This window comes from Antechinus flavipes, chromosome 3, assembly GCF_016432865.1.
Source record: "Antechinus flavipes isolate AdamAnt ecotype Samford, QLD, Australia chromosome 3, AdamAnt_v2, whole genome shotgun sequence".
NCBI lineage: Eukaryota > Metazoa > Chordata > Mammalia > Dasyuromorphia > Dasyuridae > Antechinus > Antechinus flavipes.
In genome coordinates, this window is record NC_067400.1 from 573,250,601 (window position 1) to 573,270,901 (window position 20,301).

At 43.1% G+C, this 20,301-nt stretch overlaps 1 protein-coding gene across 1 annotated transcript in view; it reads left to right on the forward strand.

Moving 5' to 3' along the window:
* The window catches only part of MATN1 (matrilin 1), a 26,302-nt gene extending 18,960 nt beyond the window's left edge, over nucleotides 1-7,342 (forward strand). Inside the window, exons 5-8 of the mRNA XM_051991373.1 lie at nucleotides 525-936; nucleotides 4,198-4,355; nucleotides 5,582-5,662; nucleotides 7,182-7,342. Coding sequence (XP_051847333.1) covers nucleotides 525-936; nucleotides 4,198-4,355; nucleotides 5,582-5,662; nucleotides 7,182-7,231 — 701 coding nt within the window. The 3' untranslated portion in view covers nucleotides 7,232-7,342. The remainder of the gene's footprint in view (nucleotides 1-524; nucleotides 937-4,197; nucleotides 4,356-5,581; nucleotides 5,663-7,181) is intronic.
* Nucleotides 7,343-20,301: the final 12,959 nt, after the last annotated feature.

Below are 20,301 nucleotides of genomic sequence, written 5' to 3' on the forward strand. Positions count from 1 at the left end.
TTCTGGTGGCAGCAAAAGAGTTAATTCAGCAGAAGTGATTGCAAGGGTCAATGTTGAAAAATTACCCATGCATATGTTCTGTCAATAAAAAGCTATAATAAAAAATGTAAAATAAAAAAAAAGTTAATTCAGAAAAGTGTCATGCTTTTGCACCTTACCTCTCTGTTTTCAGTCATTCTTCCCCCACCACCTGCCTTGTACTTTCTCTGAGTTCTTTCTCTTTCACTCAGGGAAAGGATGTGGTGAAGGACTAAATCTAACTCCCTGGGGGGGAATCTGTGATTGGAAAGATGCTTGAAGAGGGCCATGTTTAATCCCAAAGGATGAATCTTTAAATAATGGTGGAATTTCAGGCAGTGTAACATTTAGGTAGTAAAGAAGCACTTCTTGCTACTTTTCACCTTACATATAGGTGATGACCTCCTTTACCCATGCAGTAAGCTGTCTGTAGGACCAATTTGGGCCTGGCTATCTCATGTAATCTCTTTTATATCTTCTCTTTTATTTCCCTCTCCCTTCTCCAGCCTGCAGTGGAGGTGGTGGAGGCTCTGCCACTGACCTTGTCTTCCTGATCGATGGGTCCAAGAGTGTCCGCCCTGAGAACTTTGAGTTGGTGAAAAGATTCATCAACCAGATTGTAGACTCATTGGATGTGTCTGACAAGCTGGCCCAGGTGGGCTTGGTACAGTACTCCAGCTCGGTCCGGCAGGAATTCCCCTTGGGCAGGTATAAAACCAAGAAGGACATCAAGGCAGCAGTCAAGAAGATGTCCTACATGGAAAAAGGCACCATGACGGGGGCGGCTCTGAAGTACCTCATTGATAACACCTTCACCATTTCCAGTGGGGCCCGTCCCGGTGCCCAGAAAGTGGGCATTGTCTTCACCGATGGCCGGTCCCAGGATTACATCAATGATGCAGCCAAGAAAGCAAGGAGCTCGGTAGGACCTACTGTCCTTCTCAGGGGATAATCAGCCCCTGTAATTTTTTTTTATTCTGCCGTAGAAGTTGTTTCATAGGAGCATAGATTTAGGGCGTGGAAGGATTTTAGAGCCTCCTAGATTTTAGATTACAAACTGTAAAATCTAATTCAACTTCCTCCTTTCATAGCAGAGGAGCTTGAAATCCAGAGCGTTAAGATAGTTGCCCAAAGTCACACAGGGAATAAAGAGCAAAATTAAGACTTAAACCTCGATATTCTCACTCTAAAGTCCTTACTCTTTCTACTATAATATACTATCTTTCTTCCCTGCCCTTCCCTTCCTTGCAATCCCCATGTCCATGAATTAGACATCCAGAACTCCAGCATCTTAAAGGCCATTGCCTTTATCCAGTTCATACGCTCAACCCCTTTGAGTGGACTCCATTCTGGACTATTGGTTTTGGGGGATATAGAGGTCTGAAGTCAGAGTTGGGAGTGAGAAGGGTATGGTGGGGTGGCAGGCTGCCATTATAGGTAGGGTATGGGAACTTTGTCATTTATTCAGTAAGAATGATAAGTGATAAAATGATGATGAATGATATGCTAATGATAAATTATAATAAAATGATAAAAGCCTCCACTGACCAAAATCCAGATGAGTAAAGGAGGAGACTGTTGATAAACAATCAAGTGAAATAATGTATATAAAATGCTTTGTTGATGTCAAAGCTCTCCATAAACGCCACTCATTACTGCTATTGTCTTCCTATAACTGGAAAGAATGCAATCTTGGATGGTTTCCTGGAGGAGGGGGCCTTGAATTGGGCATTAAAGAATAGACTGAGTTTGTCTGGGAAGAAGGACTTTAAGGTATAAATGATAGAGAGGATCACAAGTTCAGAATTAGAAGGTAACTTAACAACCCCATCATTTTTATAGATGAAGAAAGCAAAGCAAAAAGAACAAATGGCTGGTCCAGCTGATAGAGTTAGGACTCCAGATTCAAACCCAGAGTGTCTGACTCACAAATTAGACTTTGGCCAGAGTTTGAGATCTGAACCCAGGTTCTTAGAGCTTGGCTAGAATTTGGGATTTGAACTCAGATCCTTGGAATCTAAGGTAGGACTTTTCCCACTGTACTGTGAGAGCATTAGCCAAAGTGCGGCAGAAGCAGGGACCATGACGGTGAGATGTGAGGAAGTTTGCATGACTGGAGAGGAGCTGGGCTGGGCTGATAGATCCAACTTGTAGAGGGCTTTCTGGAAATATCAGACTGAGGATATGATCTATTTTAATTTTCTTTGGTGGAAAGAGAAGTGAGAGATTGCCTTGCTCATCCTCCAGTGGATTGATGGAGAGGAGAATCCTCAATTCAGTCAAGAAAACCCTGAAGATAGATTTTATTCCTTGATGGAAGAGGGTGAAGTTAGCTATGTATGTGGGAGGCTCACCTCCCAACTCTCATCCCCTTGCCTAGTTGCAGGACAGAAAATGCTGTTTTTATATCTTTTCTGCATCCCCCACTCTACCCCCAACCCTCATGTAGGAGTGGACCCTGACCTAGGGCAAAAGGTCAGAGATCTGTGTCTAGTACTGATTTCTAAATAGGCTTTGGTCCATTCATCTCACTGCCCCCATATTCCTTCTTCTGGGCTGATATTGGGAGCCCTAACATTTAGGGTCATTTAGACCTCCTGTGAAATGATTGGTCATACATAAGGTAAATTTCTTGGACAATTTCAAAAGGAAAGCACTCCCTTCTATAAAGCATACCCTGTAATCACCAAGAAGGACCAGGAGATGAGATTCCTTTCCTATGTGATATAAGCTAGGAAACAGTCTCTCCTTCCCTTGTGCCCTCCCTTTCCCAATCCCCTCATTGTGACAGGGGGATTATGGGAATGCAATAGTCTTTCAAATAACTTTTTGCATGAAATGGCCTTAATCAGCTCCCTTGGATCCAGATTGTTGGAGGAATGGAGGAAGGGAGGGTCCTACAGTCAGTTGAACAGGAAGGGGAGTCACTGATGAGCAGGGCTGCTGCTTCTGGGGATCTAGGAAGGAGCAACCTCTGATGCATCCTGGAATTTGGAGATTGTCTTGTGATTACGCAGCAATGATAGGAGAAAGAAAAAGAAAGAAGGGAAAAGGGAAAGGGCAGAGTAAAAGGAAGGGAAAAGAAGGAGATGGGAAAGAAGAAGAAAGAAGGAAAGGAAAAGAAGAAAGGAGAGAAAAGGAAAGAGAAGTGAAAAGAAAGGAAAAGAATGGAAAGAAAGAGAAGGGAAAGGAAAAGAAAGAAAAAAGAAAAGGAAAGAAAGGAAAGAGAAGGGAAAGCATCTACTATGTCTCAGGCCTTGTGTTAGGTAATGAGAATATAAAAATGGTTGATAATTCCCTGTCTTCCTCCTACATATGGAGCCTCAGGAATTGAACTCACTCTACCTAGGGATGACCTTGACTTCCATACTTCTAGTAATAATCCCGATTCCTCTGTCTTCCCTAGCCTTGGTGCTGGGGCCCATCTTAATTTGGGTCCACACTTTCTAAGGCCAACCTTGGGCTCTGTGCCCCCTAGGAATGACCCTGGGTCCTGTACCCCCAGGGATCACCACAAGTCCCTCACACTTCCTAGGGATATTTGGGGTTCCATATCCTTTAGGGACAACCCTAAGACACAGTGTGGCATAGTGATAAAACCTTAAGCTGTGCTTAAAGTCAGGAAAACCTTGGACTTGAACCCTGCCTCGGATCTAGTTGTGTCACCATGGACAGCATCTCTCTGGGCCTCAGTTTTCCCATCTGTAGAATGGAGATTATAATACCAATATCACAATAATTTCTCAATTTCTGCCTCCCCCCCACCTGCATGAATCTTCCCCCATAGATAAAGAAATTTGATCAACAATGACCACATCTGAAAGTTATGTAACAATTAATTCCATAGTCCTCAGCTTTCCACCAAAAGAATGGTGCTTGTTCATTTCTTCTATGAAATGCTTTCTTACCATATGCATTCATTCTGAAAAATTGTTGCCTGTGATACTTACCATATTTTAATAGTGCATCCCTGTTAAAGCTGTTCTTTCCTGGGGAAGAAGTTTTATTTCCTCCAGGGCACCATGTATGGCCAGGTGACTTTTATCCTCCCAGACACCCTCCCAATAATGGAGACAATGGGAAGCTTGGGTGAAAGGGCAATCTTTCTGCTCCATGAGGGCAGAATCAGGCAAGCAGAGCTTTACTCCTTCCTTCGGGAGCCATGATCCCTCTTCTCCTTTTAGGGTTTAAGATGTTTGCTGTGGGTGTTGGCAATGCAGTGGAGGATGAGCTGAGGGAGATTGCTTCAGATCCCGTGGCAGAACATTATTTTTATACTGCTGACTTCAAGACCATCAACCAGATTGGCAAGAAACTCCAGACAAAGATTTGTGTGGGTGAGTTGGAGGAATGGGAGAGGTGGACACTGGAAAGCCCTGTTAGGGGAGACGCAGCTGGGCTTCTTTAGTCCAGATCTGAGGGTTATGTCATTTAGTCATTGGAGTGGCAACAGAACTAGACAGGAAGACAAGCAGGTACCATCATGGGCTGGGTCATGGGCAGACAAGGTCCAAAGTCCGACAATCCAGGTTGTTGGAGGGACTTAGGCAGGGAGGCTGAGGGACAAAGGGTTTCATCAGAGAGCTGGGCTGCTAGCAGTTGAGGCTCGAAAGTCTTGGGAAGAAGCCACAAGGATCGTGAAGTCCATATGGTCACCTAGCATGGCCCAGCCTTGTACAGGGGTGGGTGAGTAGATCGATTAGTGAGTGGGGTTCTGCTCTAGCTCCATCCTGCCATATTGATTTATCAATTTATCTGGAGGGATCTTCGAGGCAATCCCTGAAGTCCACACCATCTACTTAGAAGCAGGAAAGGGCCCTATCAGGGTCAATGACATATTTCTTGATCAGAGACTCCCCTAATCCTGTGCTAGGATTAGGGACTCCCCTAACATCAGAGGGACTCCCAACATCTTTCTCAGTTCTTTTTTAAGATTCACAGAGACTGCACACATGTTTCCTATCATTCACAAGAACTCTCAGCATCCCCCCTCACACTGAGAACAGCTCATCCTCTCCTTCACTTCTTTCCTCTGGCCCTGACAGACACAACTCGCATCTGCCTTAATACTCACAGGGAAACTCACCTCCTCTTTTAGTTTTCCCATAGCAATGACAGACTCTGGCAAGGCTTCTAACACTCCCAGGGACTTCAGGCATCTCCCTCTGCTGTCTCAGCTCTCCCAGTGACTCCCGGTGTGTTCCCCACCTCTGCAAAGAATCCCCACACTTTTTCACTTCTCTAACCACAGCAATCACTAGGATACTCTCAACACCCTCCCAGCTATTAGAGAAACTCCTGGGATCTTCCCTGATTTACAAAGAAGATAACCGGAGTATCTGTGGACTAAAGGAGATCCCGAGTTCTTCTTAGGAGCTGGGGAGATGATGACTCTCATCTGCCTCAGCTCTATCCTAGCTCTCACAGAGACTCCCAGGGTCTTCCATGGTCTGCTTTGCTGGTTAGACGCCTGGCCCTGGTTGGATTTGAAGAGGGGAGGGGGAGGTGGTGGGGACTAGCTGGCTCATAGCTTCATCTCTCTCTTGTTTTGGATTTGATCCAGAGGAGGATCCGTGTGCCTGCGAGTCCGTTGTGAAGTTCCAGAGCAAGGTGGAGGAGCTCCTTCAGACCTTGACACAGAAACATATCCTTTTCTGGTGGGCATGGGTTGGACTTCTGGGAAAGGGTCAGGGTGGGCCCAGAGATGGAGGACCTGGCAGCTCAGGCAGAAGGATAATGAGCTTGGGGCTGGGTCCTCTCATAAGATATTTAGCTGCCTCCAAGGACACCAGGATTCAAGTTAATTCAATCCAATTCAATTTAACAAGCATTTCTTAAAAACCCACTTCTCCAGGAAGCTTTGCATGATCCCCCTAATTGATAGTGTCCCCTAAGTATCTTGTATTAAACTACCTTATATTCTCTCTTTCTGTCTTTCTGCCTTTGTATCTTTTTCTCTTTGTGTGTTTCTCTCTGTTTCTTTCTGTCTCTGTCTTTCTTTTCTCTTTTTCTCTCTTTCTGTCTCTGTCTCTCTGTCTCTGTCTCTGTCTCTGTCTTTCTGTCTCTCTCTGTCTCTGTCTCTTTCTCTCTGCCTCTGTCTCTCTGTCTCTGTCTCTCTCTGTCTCTCTCTCTCCCCATCTCTCTCTGTGTCTCTCTCTTTCTCTCTCTGTCTCTATCTGTCTGTCTGTTGCCTCTCTTCTTTCTCTTTGTCTCTGTCTCTCTCTGTCTTTGTTTCTGTCTCTGTCTCTCTCTCTCCCCATCTCTCTCTGTGTCTCTCTCTTTCTCTCTCTGTCTCTATTTGTCTGTCTGTTGCCTTTCCTCTTTCTCTTTGTCTCTTTCTCTCACTGACTTCAAAGTTAGGAAAACTTGAGTTCAAATTCTCCCTTTGACATATACTGGTGCTTTATAGAAAATGCTTTCAGACTCCAGGGGGCAGATAAGGTGCCAAGCTGCATAGTAGAGTGAGTTATTTTTCTTAGGGAGATATTGGAGTAACATCCAGTCCCTATCTCTATCCCAGTGTGGCTATATTCTCACTCCCATAGACTGTGAGTATAGACAATTTCATTCTTTATTTCTGTATCCCAAGGATCCAGCACAGAGCCTGGCTCCACAGTAGGTGCTTAATAAATGTTTATTGATTAATGATTGAAGGAGCTTTGGCGGGTGTTAGGGATACAAAAACACATAGGAAACCATCCCTGCAGGCAACCTGATTCAATTTAAAAGTTATTTGAAGGATGGTGAGGAAGAGTTGAATTTCCTCTTTGGTGTCCCCAGGAAAATGTGCTTATTATATGTGCTAGTGGAAGGGCACTTCTGAGGATGGAGCTGCAGAGAGGATTGGCCTTGGATGGGTCTGCTGAGGCAAAAGCCTGAAATGTGGGATTCTGAGGGCTTGTTCCACTTTTTGTGTGACCATAGACTCTCTGGACCTCATTTCCTAATCTAAAAAATGGGGCAATTCAACAATACAGGTAGAAGCTGGAGAAGAGATGGGAATTTGCCGCCAATGGGGCAAGGATGTGTAGATTGGAAATATCCAGGCTTTGGGGATGAGGGGGCAAGCCAATGGAAGAGCATGGAGACGGGGAAGGGAGAAGCCCATTTCTGTTACAAGGGTGCTGGCTGGACCCCAGTTGTCCTTCCTTAATCACACTCACTGGAAGCTGTATCTAAAAGGCTTACTGCCCTGGAGAACAATGTGATTTAGGACCCCACGAAGAAGGCCTGCTCTCTCCCTTCTGTTCCTCCTGGTTTCCTTCTTCACATACTGTTCCATGTTGGGGGAGAGCAGCTCAGCCACCTCCTCCATCCACCTTTCTGTAGCTGAGAATCTAGTCTCATCAGCATCCTCCTCTTGGAGGAGATGATGGGGGGCTAGGAGGCTGGGATGCTCGGGGTAGGACTCTTGGGGGGGTATGCCAGTCTAGCCAGCCTTTTCTTCTAATGTGCATCTAGAAAATCCTGGAAAGAGGTGTGTGTGTGTGTGTGTGTGTGTGTGTGTGTGTGTGTGTGTGTACCCAAGGGAGTTTTGATTTTCATTTTTATTGTTCAAAGCTTAATATATTTCCTTATTTTGGGCCAAGCTGGACTTGACTGTGAGTTCTGTGGGCCCTTCTGGTGAACCTCCCATTTTCTGTTTATAGAGTGATTCTATCTAACTTAATTTAAGTGTTAAATATATATTAGAGGAGACTGGATTTCTGGCTAAGAAGAAAATGGGACTCATTGGAATACTTTTATAGTATGCTTCCTTTGATACTACTCTGGATTCCTGTAAAGAAGATCAAGATATACTTAGATCTAATGGAGATTCTTGGACTTCTTGTCAGTCCAGAGATTAAGATGGACCCATAGTGGAATTACCTAAGGATTTCAATTTAATTCAGTTAAGTTCATTTAACAAGCATTTATTAAGTCCCTACTATGCAGCACTGTGCTGCATATTTTTCATGCACCAACAAAAATGAAACATTTCCTCCTCTCAAAGAGCTTCCATCCCCCTGGAAGGTCCCTTGAGGGACCTAAGATTTATTCTCAGTTTTCATTCTCAGTAAGATACAAAGTTGATGGTCAGCATAAAGCTGCTCTAGTTCTTGCTACTGCATCAATCCTCGTACCATCCACAAGATGTAGCTCCTGCTTTCCCCATCCTCTCCCAGCTACCACAGGAGGGACAGCCCCCATCTCAGCTCCCCTTGTCGAACATGCTGTACTCTGTTGTCAAGTCAACAAGCACTTATCAAGCACCTGCTGTGTGCCAGACACTGCACTCGGTATTTTGCAGATACTGCCCTTCTCCTGCTCTCAGAGCGTAGATGGAGGCTCTGCCCCGTTAGCCTCCAAACCCTACCTCTGGGGGGTCTGTTCCCCACATCTATACCATTCTTCTTTGTGCTCCTTAGGGCACAATGGATTTTCCTTTTGGTCCTGCTTAGTCTCATGTTTCAGGCATCAGAATATTTATACTGGGGCATATGTAAAAATGATTTTCAGAATATCTCCAACTGTGCAGAAACCCCCTGTTCAGGACTGATCAACAGAAATCATTAAAGATTCCCAAACTCCAGCTAGTCTCTGTGTCATTGCTGTTACAGCCTGCTTTTCCTTCTCAGGATTTTAAATACCCTTTTCTCTGGTCTTCTTGTCATTATGGAGGTGACTCTGTGTTCTTAATCCTCTATCAGAGGATTCCAAGATCTAGAAGGTCCAAAATCCTTCACCCTCATCCTGCCATTTCTTCTATTCTTTTTTGGGGGGTGGGGTGGGGAGGCTGAGGCAATTGGGGTTAAGTGACTGCCCAGGGTCACACAGCTAGGAAGTGTTAACTATCTGAGATCAGATTTGAACTCACGTCCTCCTGACTTCAGGGCTGGTGCTCTATCCACTGGGCCACATGGTTGTCCCTTCTTTTATCCTTCTTAACCTACCCTATCAAAAGTCTTCTGCAAGATGCTATTAGCCATTGGGACATCTATGGCTCCACAGTGTATAGTGTTGAGCCTGGATCAGAAAAACTCCCATTCCTGGGCACAAATATGACCTCAGATATTTACTACTCAGATGCTAGACAGGTAGTTTAATCCTATCTTGGCTCAGTTTCCTCACCTCTCAAATAAGTTAGTGAAATAAATGGGAAAACACTCCAGTATCTTTCCAAGAAAACACCTAACTGGGTCATGAAGAGTTGGATACCATGAACAGCAGTATATAGCAAGCACTGGAGATTCAAAGCACAAAATTATAAAAATCTCTGGTTTCAAAGAGTTTACATTCTTTTCGAGAAAATAATCTATACACTTATAAGGAAATATAAAATAAATACAGTCTTTTAGCATTTATTGAACACTTGCTATATATGCTAGACGCTGTGCTACAGAGAAAGGCAAAAAAAATTGGTCCCTGCTCTTATGGAGCTTGGGGTTTAATGGGGTGTGGGGGGGGTGGACAGCATGCAAACAGCTGATATACGGGTTACTTGGGGAGAAGGCAGTAGCTCCTAGATTTATGCAAAAGTGATTAAATTATTGATTATGTGAAGAATTTAAAGGAGAAGTTTGCTCTTCATGATACGGGGAAGAGAAGGATCCATCTTGGAGAGAAGGAATTCTTATCTTCTGGTTTGCATTTGCCAGTTCCTCCTCTCCAAGAGAACTCCTGGGCTTTTCCTACTGCTCCTTTAAGTAATCCCAGACTAGTGTTTGGGAGCAGGGATGGGCACTCAAAACCCTGAAGAGGGTGTCTTCTTCCCTGTCAGGGCTTTTGTTTTTAATAATTTGGAGGCAAAGAGGTGATTCACAGTCTAAATTTAACTGGATGCTTCCCTCCTCGGAGAGTCTCATCTGCCCATGACAAGGCTGATATACTTCACTTAGAGGGATGTTTTCTCCAAACATGAATGAATTTAAAGCTTTTTTTGGTGCCAGGAAATAGAATTAACTACAACAATTTCTTGCCATTATTCTCCATTGACATACAAGGTTCCATCCATACTCAATAACTTCCTTCCTCAATTAGGAAGGTTGTTGTGTTCATTGCCTGTACCCTAGCTGCTTGATTTTGGAGCCGGGTTGGGGTTACTTGGTCCTTGCCAGCTCCCCTTTTCCCCAAATCCTACCATCCCCTTTCTTTTTTTAACCTTCAGTAGAACCCAGGGAAACAAATTAGTTAATGTGCTTGAGCTCTCTGGAGAAAAACATAAGGGGTGTGTAATCACACTCACTAATCACTGGTTTGCTCCTCTGTGGCCCTGGGATATGATGGATGGGTGTGGGCCCAGTGGTGGTAGAACCAGCTGGAGGGTGGGCCTTCTTTTCCCTGGCTAGAACAGGATGCCAGGTGGCCCTGGACTCTCAGGGGATGGAAGGAAAACAGATGGCAGAGGCAGCAGAATCCCGAGATGTAAATATTGAGGGCAGAGGGAGGAACAATGCAGGTGGGTGGGTGGGGGGGATGTTGGCTGGAAGCTGAATTCTGCTCAAGGCAAGAAAAAAAATGACTGACAATGAGAGTTGAACAAAAGGGGAAGGGGGTGCTCTGGCAGGTAGTGAGTTCTCTATCTCTGGAGGTCTTTAAGGGTAAGTATCCAATTTCCTCTGCAAAGTTGTAGAGAGATTTTGGGCTCAAGCAACGGTCAGGTTAGATGCCCTGTGCAGTTCTGTCCTGCAGTGTGAATCTGGGGATCTGTGATGGTCATGAGTGGAGCTGTTCTGAATAAGGAAGTGGACCGGGCAGACTTCAGGGACTGTATGTAGCTTGTGGGAAGAGTCACAAGTTGAGAATCACAGGCTTTTCAGCAGGGAGATTCTGGGACTGATACCTTCTCAATCAATCACTTCACATATGTTAGGTGCCTACTGTGTTTCAGACACTACGTTAAGAGCTAGGGATACAAAAAGAGACAAAAGACATTCCCTGACTTCAAGGAGCTTTACAATCTAAAGATATAACATGCAAAGCAATATATTACATTTATTTTTTTTATTTTATTATAGCTTTTTATTTACAAAACATATACATGGTAATTTTTCAACACTGACCCTTGCAAAGCCTTCTGTTCCAAATTATCCCCTCCTTCCTCCCTCCCTCTTCCCTAGATGACAGGTAATCCAATACATGTTAAATATGTTAAAGTATATGTTAAATCCAATATATGTATAGATATTTATACAATTATTTTGCTGCACAAGAAAAATTGGATCAAGAAGGAAAAAAAAACTGGGAAAGAGAAACCAATATATTACAAAGTAAGCTATATATGGGATAAATCAGAAATACTTACTAGACAAGGCATTAGAATTAAAAGGAATTGGGGAAGGCTTAGAAAGTAGGATTTTAGTTGGACTTAAAGGAAGCCAGGGAGGTAGAATGGACGAGGGAAAGTGTGCGAGGCAAGGGGGATTGCCAGAAAAATATCCAGAACGAGAGATGGAGTGTCTTGTTTGTGGAACAGCCAAGGCCAAGATCATTGGAGCAAAGATGTGTTCTAAAGGATAAGGGCACTGGAAAGGTAGGAGGGGGCTACTTAGGAAGGGCTTTGAGTTCCAACCAGAGCATTTTGTATTTGATTCTGGGGGCAACAGAAGATCTCTGGAGTTTATTGAGCAGAAGGATGACATCATCAGACTTGAGTTTTAGCAATTACTTTGACAGTTAAATGGAGGAGAGAATGGAGTAGGGTTAGACCAAAGGCAGGCAGACCCATCGGCAGCTATTGCAAAAGTCCAGTTGTGCCGTGATGAGAGCCTGCACTACAGTAGCGACAGGTGTCAGAGAGCAGAGGGACAGGTGTTGGAGAGATGGTGCAAAGGTGAAAATGACAGACCTTGTGAATATGGGATATGGATATGGGGGGTGTGTGAGAGAGAATGAAAAGTCCAGGATGTGATCCTGAGGGATGGAAGGATGGCATTGCCCTCTGCAGTGACAGGGATACGGTGTAGGGGGAAATATAATGAGTTTTAGACATGTTGGGTTTAAGATGGACATCCAGCTTGAAATATAGGAAAGGCATTTGGAGATCAAGATTCGAATTCAGGAGAGATGATGAGGCAGGAAAAGTATATCTGAGAATCATCAGCATAGAGACTGTAATTAAATCCATGGAAGCTGATGAATTACCTAGTATACAGGTATACAGGGAGAAGAGAAGAAAGGCCAGGGCAGAACCCCAACAGACGCATAAGATTGGAGGACACGATCTGAATGAGAATCCAGAAAAGGAGACTGAGAAGCAGCAGTCAGAGATGTAGAAGAAAAACCAGCAGAGAATGGCATCCTGAAAACCTAGAGAAGAAGAAAGCGATCAATACTGTCAAAGGCCAGAGAGAGGCAAGGAGAATGAGGTTGGCGAAAAGGCCATTGGATTTGGCAACTAAACGATCAATAGTTTTACTTAATTAATTTAGTTGAAATTTACTTAATTAAAATCATTAGTTTTAGAGAGCACTTTTGATGGAATGATAAAGTTGGAAGCTGGATTATAAGGAGTTAAGAAGCAAGTAGGAGGAGAAAAAGTGGAGGCACTTATCGGAGATGAGTTTTTTGGAGGAGTTTAGCTACAAAGGGACAAAGAAATATAAGACAATAATTAGGGAGGAAAGGATCAAGTGGGGGTTTTTCAGGAATGGGAGACGTGGGCAGATTTGTAATCACTAGGAGATGAGCCATTTGAGAGGGAGAGATTGAAAATATGTGAAAGAATGGGATTTGCAGAAGGGACAATCAGCTGGAGGAGACGGGATGGAGGGAGACCACTTGAACAGGTAGAAAAGTTGACTTTGGTAAGGAGAAAGGTCATTTTATCATTTGAAATGGGTGAAGGAGCAGAGAGTGACAGACAGCTGAGAGACAGGAACTGAGAAAGAGGGCAGGTGGGGAATTCCTAACAAATGGCCTTGCTTTTTTGGAGGGGTGAAATGAGACAAAATTCTCATCTTGAGAGGGTGTGGGAACCGTGAGAGGTTTGAGGAGTGATGAAGAAAGAACTAGAAGAGCTGCTGTGGAGAGTGGGGTGACAAAGGAGATAAGGGTGGGATTCCTCAGCAGTGAGGGCTCAGGTAAAGTTGGGTGACATAAATGTGCAGCGGCCACAGTCAGAACAACTGTGATTTCCTCCACCTTTATTCAGCAGTGAGCTGCAGGGGTAAAGGCAGTGAAAGGTGGGAGTGATCCAAGGATGAGGCTTGAATGGCCATAATCAGTAACAGGATGAGGCTTTAGGGATTCAGGAGAGGACGGTGTAGAGTTAGATTGGTTCCCCAAGGAATCAAGTTAGGGAGAAGAGAAAAGAATGACTGGTGTAGGGGAGATGGCCGGAGAGAATTAAGGGGTTAAGGCATTGAAGGTTACCATGAGGATGTAGAGCAGGATAGAGAGGGGAAGACAGAGGGAGGGGTGAAAGGCCAATGATTTTGTATTTATGTGTAACAGGACCTCTAATCTTTTTGTGTCACTGGTCTCCTTTTGGCAGTCTGGTGAATTGAGTGTTTATAAATCAACAAGATAAAATCCATAGGATTACAGAGGAAATCAATTATATGGAAATAATTCTCTCTGTGTGTCCCCCTTCTGTCTGTCTCCCCCCTCCACATATATATGTATATACGTATACATATATCTATGTCTTTCTCTCTCACTTCCACTTTAGCTTTCCCTCTCTCCCTCCTTCTCTCTATCTTTGATTATCTCTCTGTCCCTTTTTTCTTCCCTCCCTCCATCTCTCTCTGTTCTCTCATTCTCTCTGTATGTCTCTCTCTGTCTCTCCCTCTTTCCATCCCTCTGTCTAGCTCTCTGCTTCTGTTTCTCTCTTTCTTTCCCTCCTCCTTTCCTCCCTCTTTTTCTCTGCCTTTCTGTGTGTGTGTGTCTCTGCATCTCTCTCTCTCTGTCCCTCTGTCTGTCTCTTATTCCCTCACTCAATCTTTCTCTGTCTCTCTCATTTCTTCCCTCCTTCTCTCCATCTTTGATTATCTCTGTCCTTTTTTCTTCCCTCTGCCTAGCTCTCTGCTTCTGTCTCTCTCTCCTTCTCTCTCTCTTCCCTCCCCTCCTCTGTTTCTCTTTCTCTCTGTGTGTCTGCATCTCTCTTTCTCTCTCTATCCCTGTCTCTCTTGTTCCCTCCCTCCATCTCTCTCTGTTCTCTCATTCTCTCTGTATGTCTCTCTCTGTCTCTCCCTCCCTCCATCCCTCTGTCTAGCTCTCTGCTTCTGTTTCTCTCTTTCTCTCTCTCTTCCCTTCCTCCCTTTTTTTCTCTGCCTCTCTCTGTGTGTGTCTCTGCATCTCTCTTTCTCTCTCTATCCCTCTGTCTCTCTTGTTCCCTCACTCAATCTTTCTCTGTCCTCTCATTTCCTCCCTCCCTCTCTTCATCTTTGATTATCTCTGTCCCTTTTTTCTTTGCCTAGCTCTCTGCTTCTGTCTCTCTCTCCTTTTCTCCCTCTTCCCTCCCCTCCTCTGTTTCTCTTTCTCTCTGTGTGTCTGCATCTCTCTTTCTCTCTCTATCCCTGTCTCTCTTGTTCCCTCCCTCCATCCCTCTGTCTAGCTCTCTGCTTCTGTTTCTCTCTTTCTCTCTGTGTGTCTGCATCTCTCTCTCTCTGTCTCTCCCTCCCTCCCTCTCTCTGTCTCGTTCATGAGCCTGTTAAGAATCCCTGCTATATTATAAGCAGGAGCGTTCAGAGACCATGTAGTGTTGTGGATAAATATTGAGCTATAGAACAACGTGGATGGATGCCTGGTTATACAACTGTGCAAGGTATCTCAATGCTTGAAGCCCAGGGGACTCCCTAAGGTTGTATGTTATTCAACATTACTTTGGTCAAACAAATTTAATCACTGGGAGGTGTGAGTAAATGATGAAAAAAAAAAGAATGGTCAGGGAGGCCTGTTTACCCTAAATTTTTCTATTATCTCTACTGCCTTCCCAGTCCTTAGTTCTCTTTGGAAGGTCTAACTCAATATCCTCATTTTATAAATGAGGAAATTCCAAAGCCACACAGAGAGTAAGTGCTGGATGTAGAATTTGAACTTGGGTTCTTGACTTCAGAGCCGGTGTTTTTTGCATGTTCCATACTGCCCCTTCCAATCCATCCTAGGAAGCTGTCGGATTGTCTAAATCGCCCCTGATTTCTTGCCAGGTACAACACAGGTATCATAGTGGATTGAGTGCTGGGCTTGGGATCAGGAAGCCCTGAGTTCAAAACTTCAGATACTTAGTTGTGTGACCCTGGATAAGCCACTTAACATCTGTTTGCCTCAGTTTCCCTATCTGTAAAATGGGGACAATAATAGCACCTGTTTCCCAGTTTGTAAGAATCCAGTAAAATAATATTTGTAAAGTGCTTAGTGCAGTGTGTGGCACACAGTAGGCACTTAATAAACTCACATTGTGATGAAGGTGATGAACCTCAGTCCCCCCTTTAGAGCAAAGCCAGGGAGTGAGCCCTAGGGCTACCTCACACCTGAGCCTTCCAGGCTCGACCCACAGACAGAAAAGACAGATGTACACCCTACCCAAATACCCAGAAGAAGCTTCCTGGTTGCCAAGCCCTGCAGAAACAAGTTTCAGATGGTGACAAATGTTCACACACAGGAATGAAGGAGAAAGAAACTCCATGACCTGAGATTTATTGTATTCTAGTTGTGGAGTCATTTTAATCATGTCCAGCACTCCATGACCCCATTTGGGGTTTTCTTATCAAAGACACTGGAGTGATTTACCATTTCCTTTTCCAGGCCATTTTACAGGTGAGTAAACTGAGGCAAACTGGGTGATGTGCCCAGGGTCACACAGCTAGTAAGTATCTGATGTTGGATTTGTTCTCAGAGAAATGAATCTTCCTGACTCCAATCCCGATGCTCTGGGCACTATGGCACCACCTAACTGCCCTAGGATTTGAGACCACGTCCACTCCATTCCACTCAGCCCTATTCAATTCACTTTAAGAAACATTTCTTCTGTGCTTACTCTATCCGAGGTATTCTGCTAGGTGTTAGAGACACAGAGCCAGAAAAACAAAAAACAAGAATAAAACCAGAACAGTACCAGCTCTCCAGGAACGCACATCCCACTGGGTTAGATAAGACACACAGGAAAATTAACAATAGGGAACCTGAGGGAGAGAGAGAGTATAAATAACAGGGGTGATCAGTGAAGCTTTCCTAAAGAGACAACATCTGAGCTAAATCATGAATGAAGAGAAAGACTGGGAGAAGCGGAGAGGAGAAAGGCGTTCTCCCCTGCCACAGGGGACGGGCCACATGAGATCCACGTGAGAGGAATGGGCCAAGAAGGAGTTCTGTATCCTACCTGTGGCAGAATCAATTCCTTTTGACTTGGTCAGAAAAAAATGGACTAGTCTAATGATAGTTAGCATTGGTCCTGGGCCTGGCCCTACCTGGAACAGACCATTCCTAGGGGGAAGCAGTCAGCAATAGGGACCAAGTTTCCCTTTTTACAAACTGTCTTTTTGTCTACCATTTATTTTGTCCTTCCATAGGACTGTCAGCCTTTCTTGTATGCTATTCTCTGAAGGAGATGTTGTTCTGTTTATTTCTTGTGCTCCTCTTGTACCCTGTGTCACTCCACTAGAAATGTTCTTTGAGGCTGACATTAGTTCTGAAAATTCAACAATGTCTAAATATACTTCTCTTTACCATGCATCTCTCCAGTTTGACAATAATAATAATATTGATTATTAATAATATCTAGTGTTTATGTAGTACTTTTTAGGTTTACATTTTACAAATGTCACCTCATTTTATAGCGTGAGAAGGAGAGAATATAGAGGGGTCTATTGTCTCCTGGGGGGTGGGGATAAGAAAGGAAGGAAGATCTCCTAAAACTTGGTCTATTATCCACTTCTAATGGTTTGTGTGGTACAAATAATTCTTTTAGAAAAATATAGAATGAACTGATGAGAATTATGGGATGGGGTGTTCAGTCATTTTAGTTCTTTCCGACTCTTCATGTTCTTATCTGGCTTTTTCTTGGCAAAGATACTGGAGTCGTTTGCCAAAAGAGACAGACACTCTACACAAATATTCAGAAGTTTCCTGGACACCAAGACCTGCAGAAAGCAATTCCAAAGATTTAGAAACATTCTCATACAGGAATGAAGGAGAAAGAAACTATGACTTGAGATTTATTGTATTTTTGTGGAGTTGTTTCAATCATGTCCAACTCTCCATGACCTCATTTGGAGTTTTCCTGGCAGAAATACTAGAATGGTTTGCTATTTCCTTCTCCAGCTCATTTTACAGTTGAGGAAACTGAGGCAAACAGGCTAAGTGACTTGTTCAAGGTCGTACATCCGTAAGTGTCTGATGTTGAATTTGAACTCAGAGAGATTAGTCTTCCTTATTCCAGACCCAGGAACTCTATCCACCGTGTCACCTGGTTGCCCTGAAGATTATGGAATCTTGGAAAAGAACTACAGTAGAGTACTTTGGTAGTATTTTCATCCTTGCTATTGATTAAAAGCAATGGCTTTAGAGTAAAAGACAGATTTGGGAAGTTTTGGTAATTCATCATGGATAGAAGTGGTCAGATTCTTCAAAACTAGACCCAACAGATGTAATTTCATGATTTAGGATCTAGAAAGGTAAAATATATTGTACCTTGATCCTTTGCCTCTGTCTGAGTCAATGAATCTTGGAGGTTTGCAATTTTAGATCAAAGGAGGTTGCCAAAATGCTTGCAGGATTGTGGAATCTCATAGATAGAAGAAGGCTTATAGGAAATGTAGTCCAAATTCTGCTTGAGTAAATATCCTTTTTCTAGCACTTCCAGTAAGTTTTTCTCCAGATTCTGCTCGAAGACTTCTTATAGTCTAGGGAATCTCCATGATCTCACAATAGCTCAGGCTACTTTTGGACAGCAATTATTCATAAATTTTTTCCTGAAGATGTGCACCTCTACCTCCTATCACCTCCCTCCAGGGGAACATTTTTGGTAACTTTTCTGGGTGATCACATGGAAGTTTGGGAATAGGGCTGTTTCTTGTCATGTATGTCTCATTAATGGTAGTCTTGCAATGGGAAATGATGAAGAGTCCCTTTCTTGAACCAGAAGAGTTTATGACTCACTGAATATGCAGAAGTGAGCTATTACTATTTTTCCTTTCTATTACTTTTGTTTCTGAGGTGTTTCTGAGGTCAGTCAACAAACATTTATTAAGCATCAACTATGTGTTAGGCTCTGTATCAATTGCCAGAAATACAGGAATGGAAAAGAAATAGAGTTCCTGCCTTTAAGGAATTTACAATTTAATCAGGGAAGAGAGTTCAGAAAAGCTAGACCCAACAGATATTATTTCATGATTTAGAATCTAGAAAGATCAAATATAGTGTTGAAAAGGGAGGGCCTCCTAGCTGTATGACCCTGGGCAAGTCACTTAAGCAAGTCACTTAACCCCAATTGCCTCAGCAAAAGAAAAAGAAAAAAAAAAGAAAAAAGAAAAGGGAGGACTTGGAGGGAAGGATATGATAGAGAAGTCCAGAGAAATACAACAAGGTGGGAAATGAAGAGATGGTGGGCTTAGATGCCCTCTTTAAATTGAAATTCTTGGAATAGTACTCTACCTTTTGAAAGCATGTGAACTGTTTCAAACGTCATACCAAGGGTCAAGTGGGAAAAGGGGTGATTCTCTAGTCTTCTATTTATCTCCCATGCAGTCTTAAGCACATGGCCTCCTCTGGCTCTTTTGGGCTTTTTCATCCCTGATCTCATACCCCATGGTGTATGTGTATAAGACTGGTGTCATATTTCTGAGTTTGAAAGGTCCAAAGATCCTGGAAAACTGTGGACATTGAAAATATGGTATTCCTAGAATGCCAGTGACTTCTGGTGGAGAAGTTTCTGATCAGAAAGGATGGACATCAACAAGAGGACTGATCAGATAATTTCTGGTGGGATTCAAGACTAGTTGGACAATGAAGTACCAAAGTGAAATATAAAATGATTTCTTAGCAGTATTGAAAAACTGTTTTATGTTCTAATGGACTTAAATAATAGTCTTCCAGACTAGTGTAACTGTAGTTTTCAGTTGCTTTTGAATTTTCATAATCCTGTGAACTTTATAAATGGATAACAATTCTTTATAAATAGATATCAATTCCAGAATAATTATTTACTACTTACTACTAGTCATCACTAGTAGGCAAAGATAGGAACAAAACAGTACAGGAGTTTTTATTCTGCTAAGGGGAACAACATGCAAGAATAAAGAAAGCAATTTTGGGGATGGAGGAGAGGACTAATAATTGGCAAGATAAGGAGTATAGTAGATGTCACTTGAGCTGAAACGTGAATGGTTCTAAGAAATAGAAGTGAGAAAAGAGAGCATTTCAGGGGGCAGCCTGTGGCAATATGCTGAAATGGGAGATGGAGTAGGGTGTCTGGGGAAGTCAGCAGGTGAGTTTAACTGGAAGTTAGAATACATGGGGAGGGGAAGACTCAATCTGAAAAAGAAAGATAGTTGGCTTCAGGTTGTGAAGGGCTTTAAATGACAGTCAGGAGAGTTTATATTTTATCCTAGAGGCAAGAGAAAATTGCTGGAGCTTCTTGATTAGGGGAATGACACGGTCAATCAATCAATAAACAACCATTTATTAAGTACCGACTATATCCAGGCACTCTGTTAGGCATTAGGAATATAAATATAGTAAATGAAATTATCCTTACTCCTAAGGAGTCTACATTCTAATGGGGAGGAGAGAAGGGGAAAGGGGATGTCAAATATATATAAATATCTAGAGAGACAATTCTTATTTTATGCAAATTTAACTCTCTGACTCATATCAGGGGTTCTCTACTTCAGGCACTGATGATTCTCTGGCTTCAAGGCTGCAGAGTCTGGATGGGGGGGCAGGTCTTAAGGGCCCCTGCTAAGATAAGGAGTGGCTTGTGAAAGACTGATTTACATTAAGCAAGAGCTAGATGGAATATAGACAGATCTACAGTGTAGAAAAATTAGTGGAGGATTGATTATAGAAGGGAGAGACTTGAGTCAGGATGACTAATTAACATATTATTTCAATAGAAGGAGTGAGAGATGATGAGGGTCTGAACTAGGGTGGTTGCTGTGTGGGAGGGGAAGGGTTGCATGCGAGAATATCATTGAAGGAGAAATGCCAACATTTGGGAAGTGATTAGATAAGAGAAATGAGGCAAAGTGAAGATCTGAGGTTGGAAACTTGAATGGCTGGAAGAGTGATATGATCCTAAGCAGAAATAAAGAAGTTGAGTTGAGGAATAAGTTTTGGGAGGAATGATAATGAGTTATGTTTTGG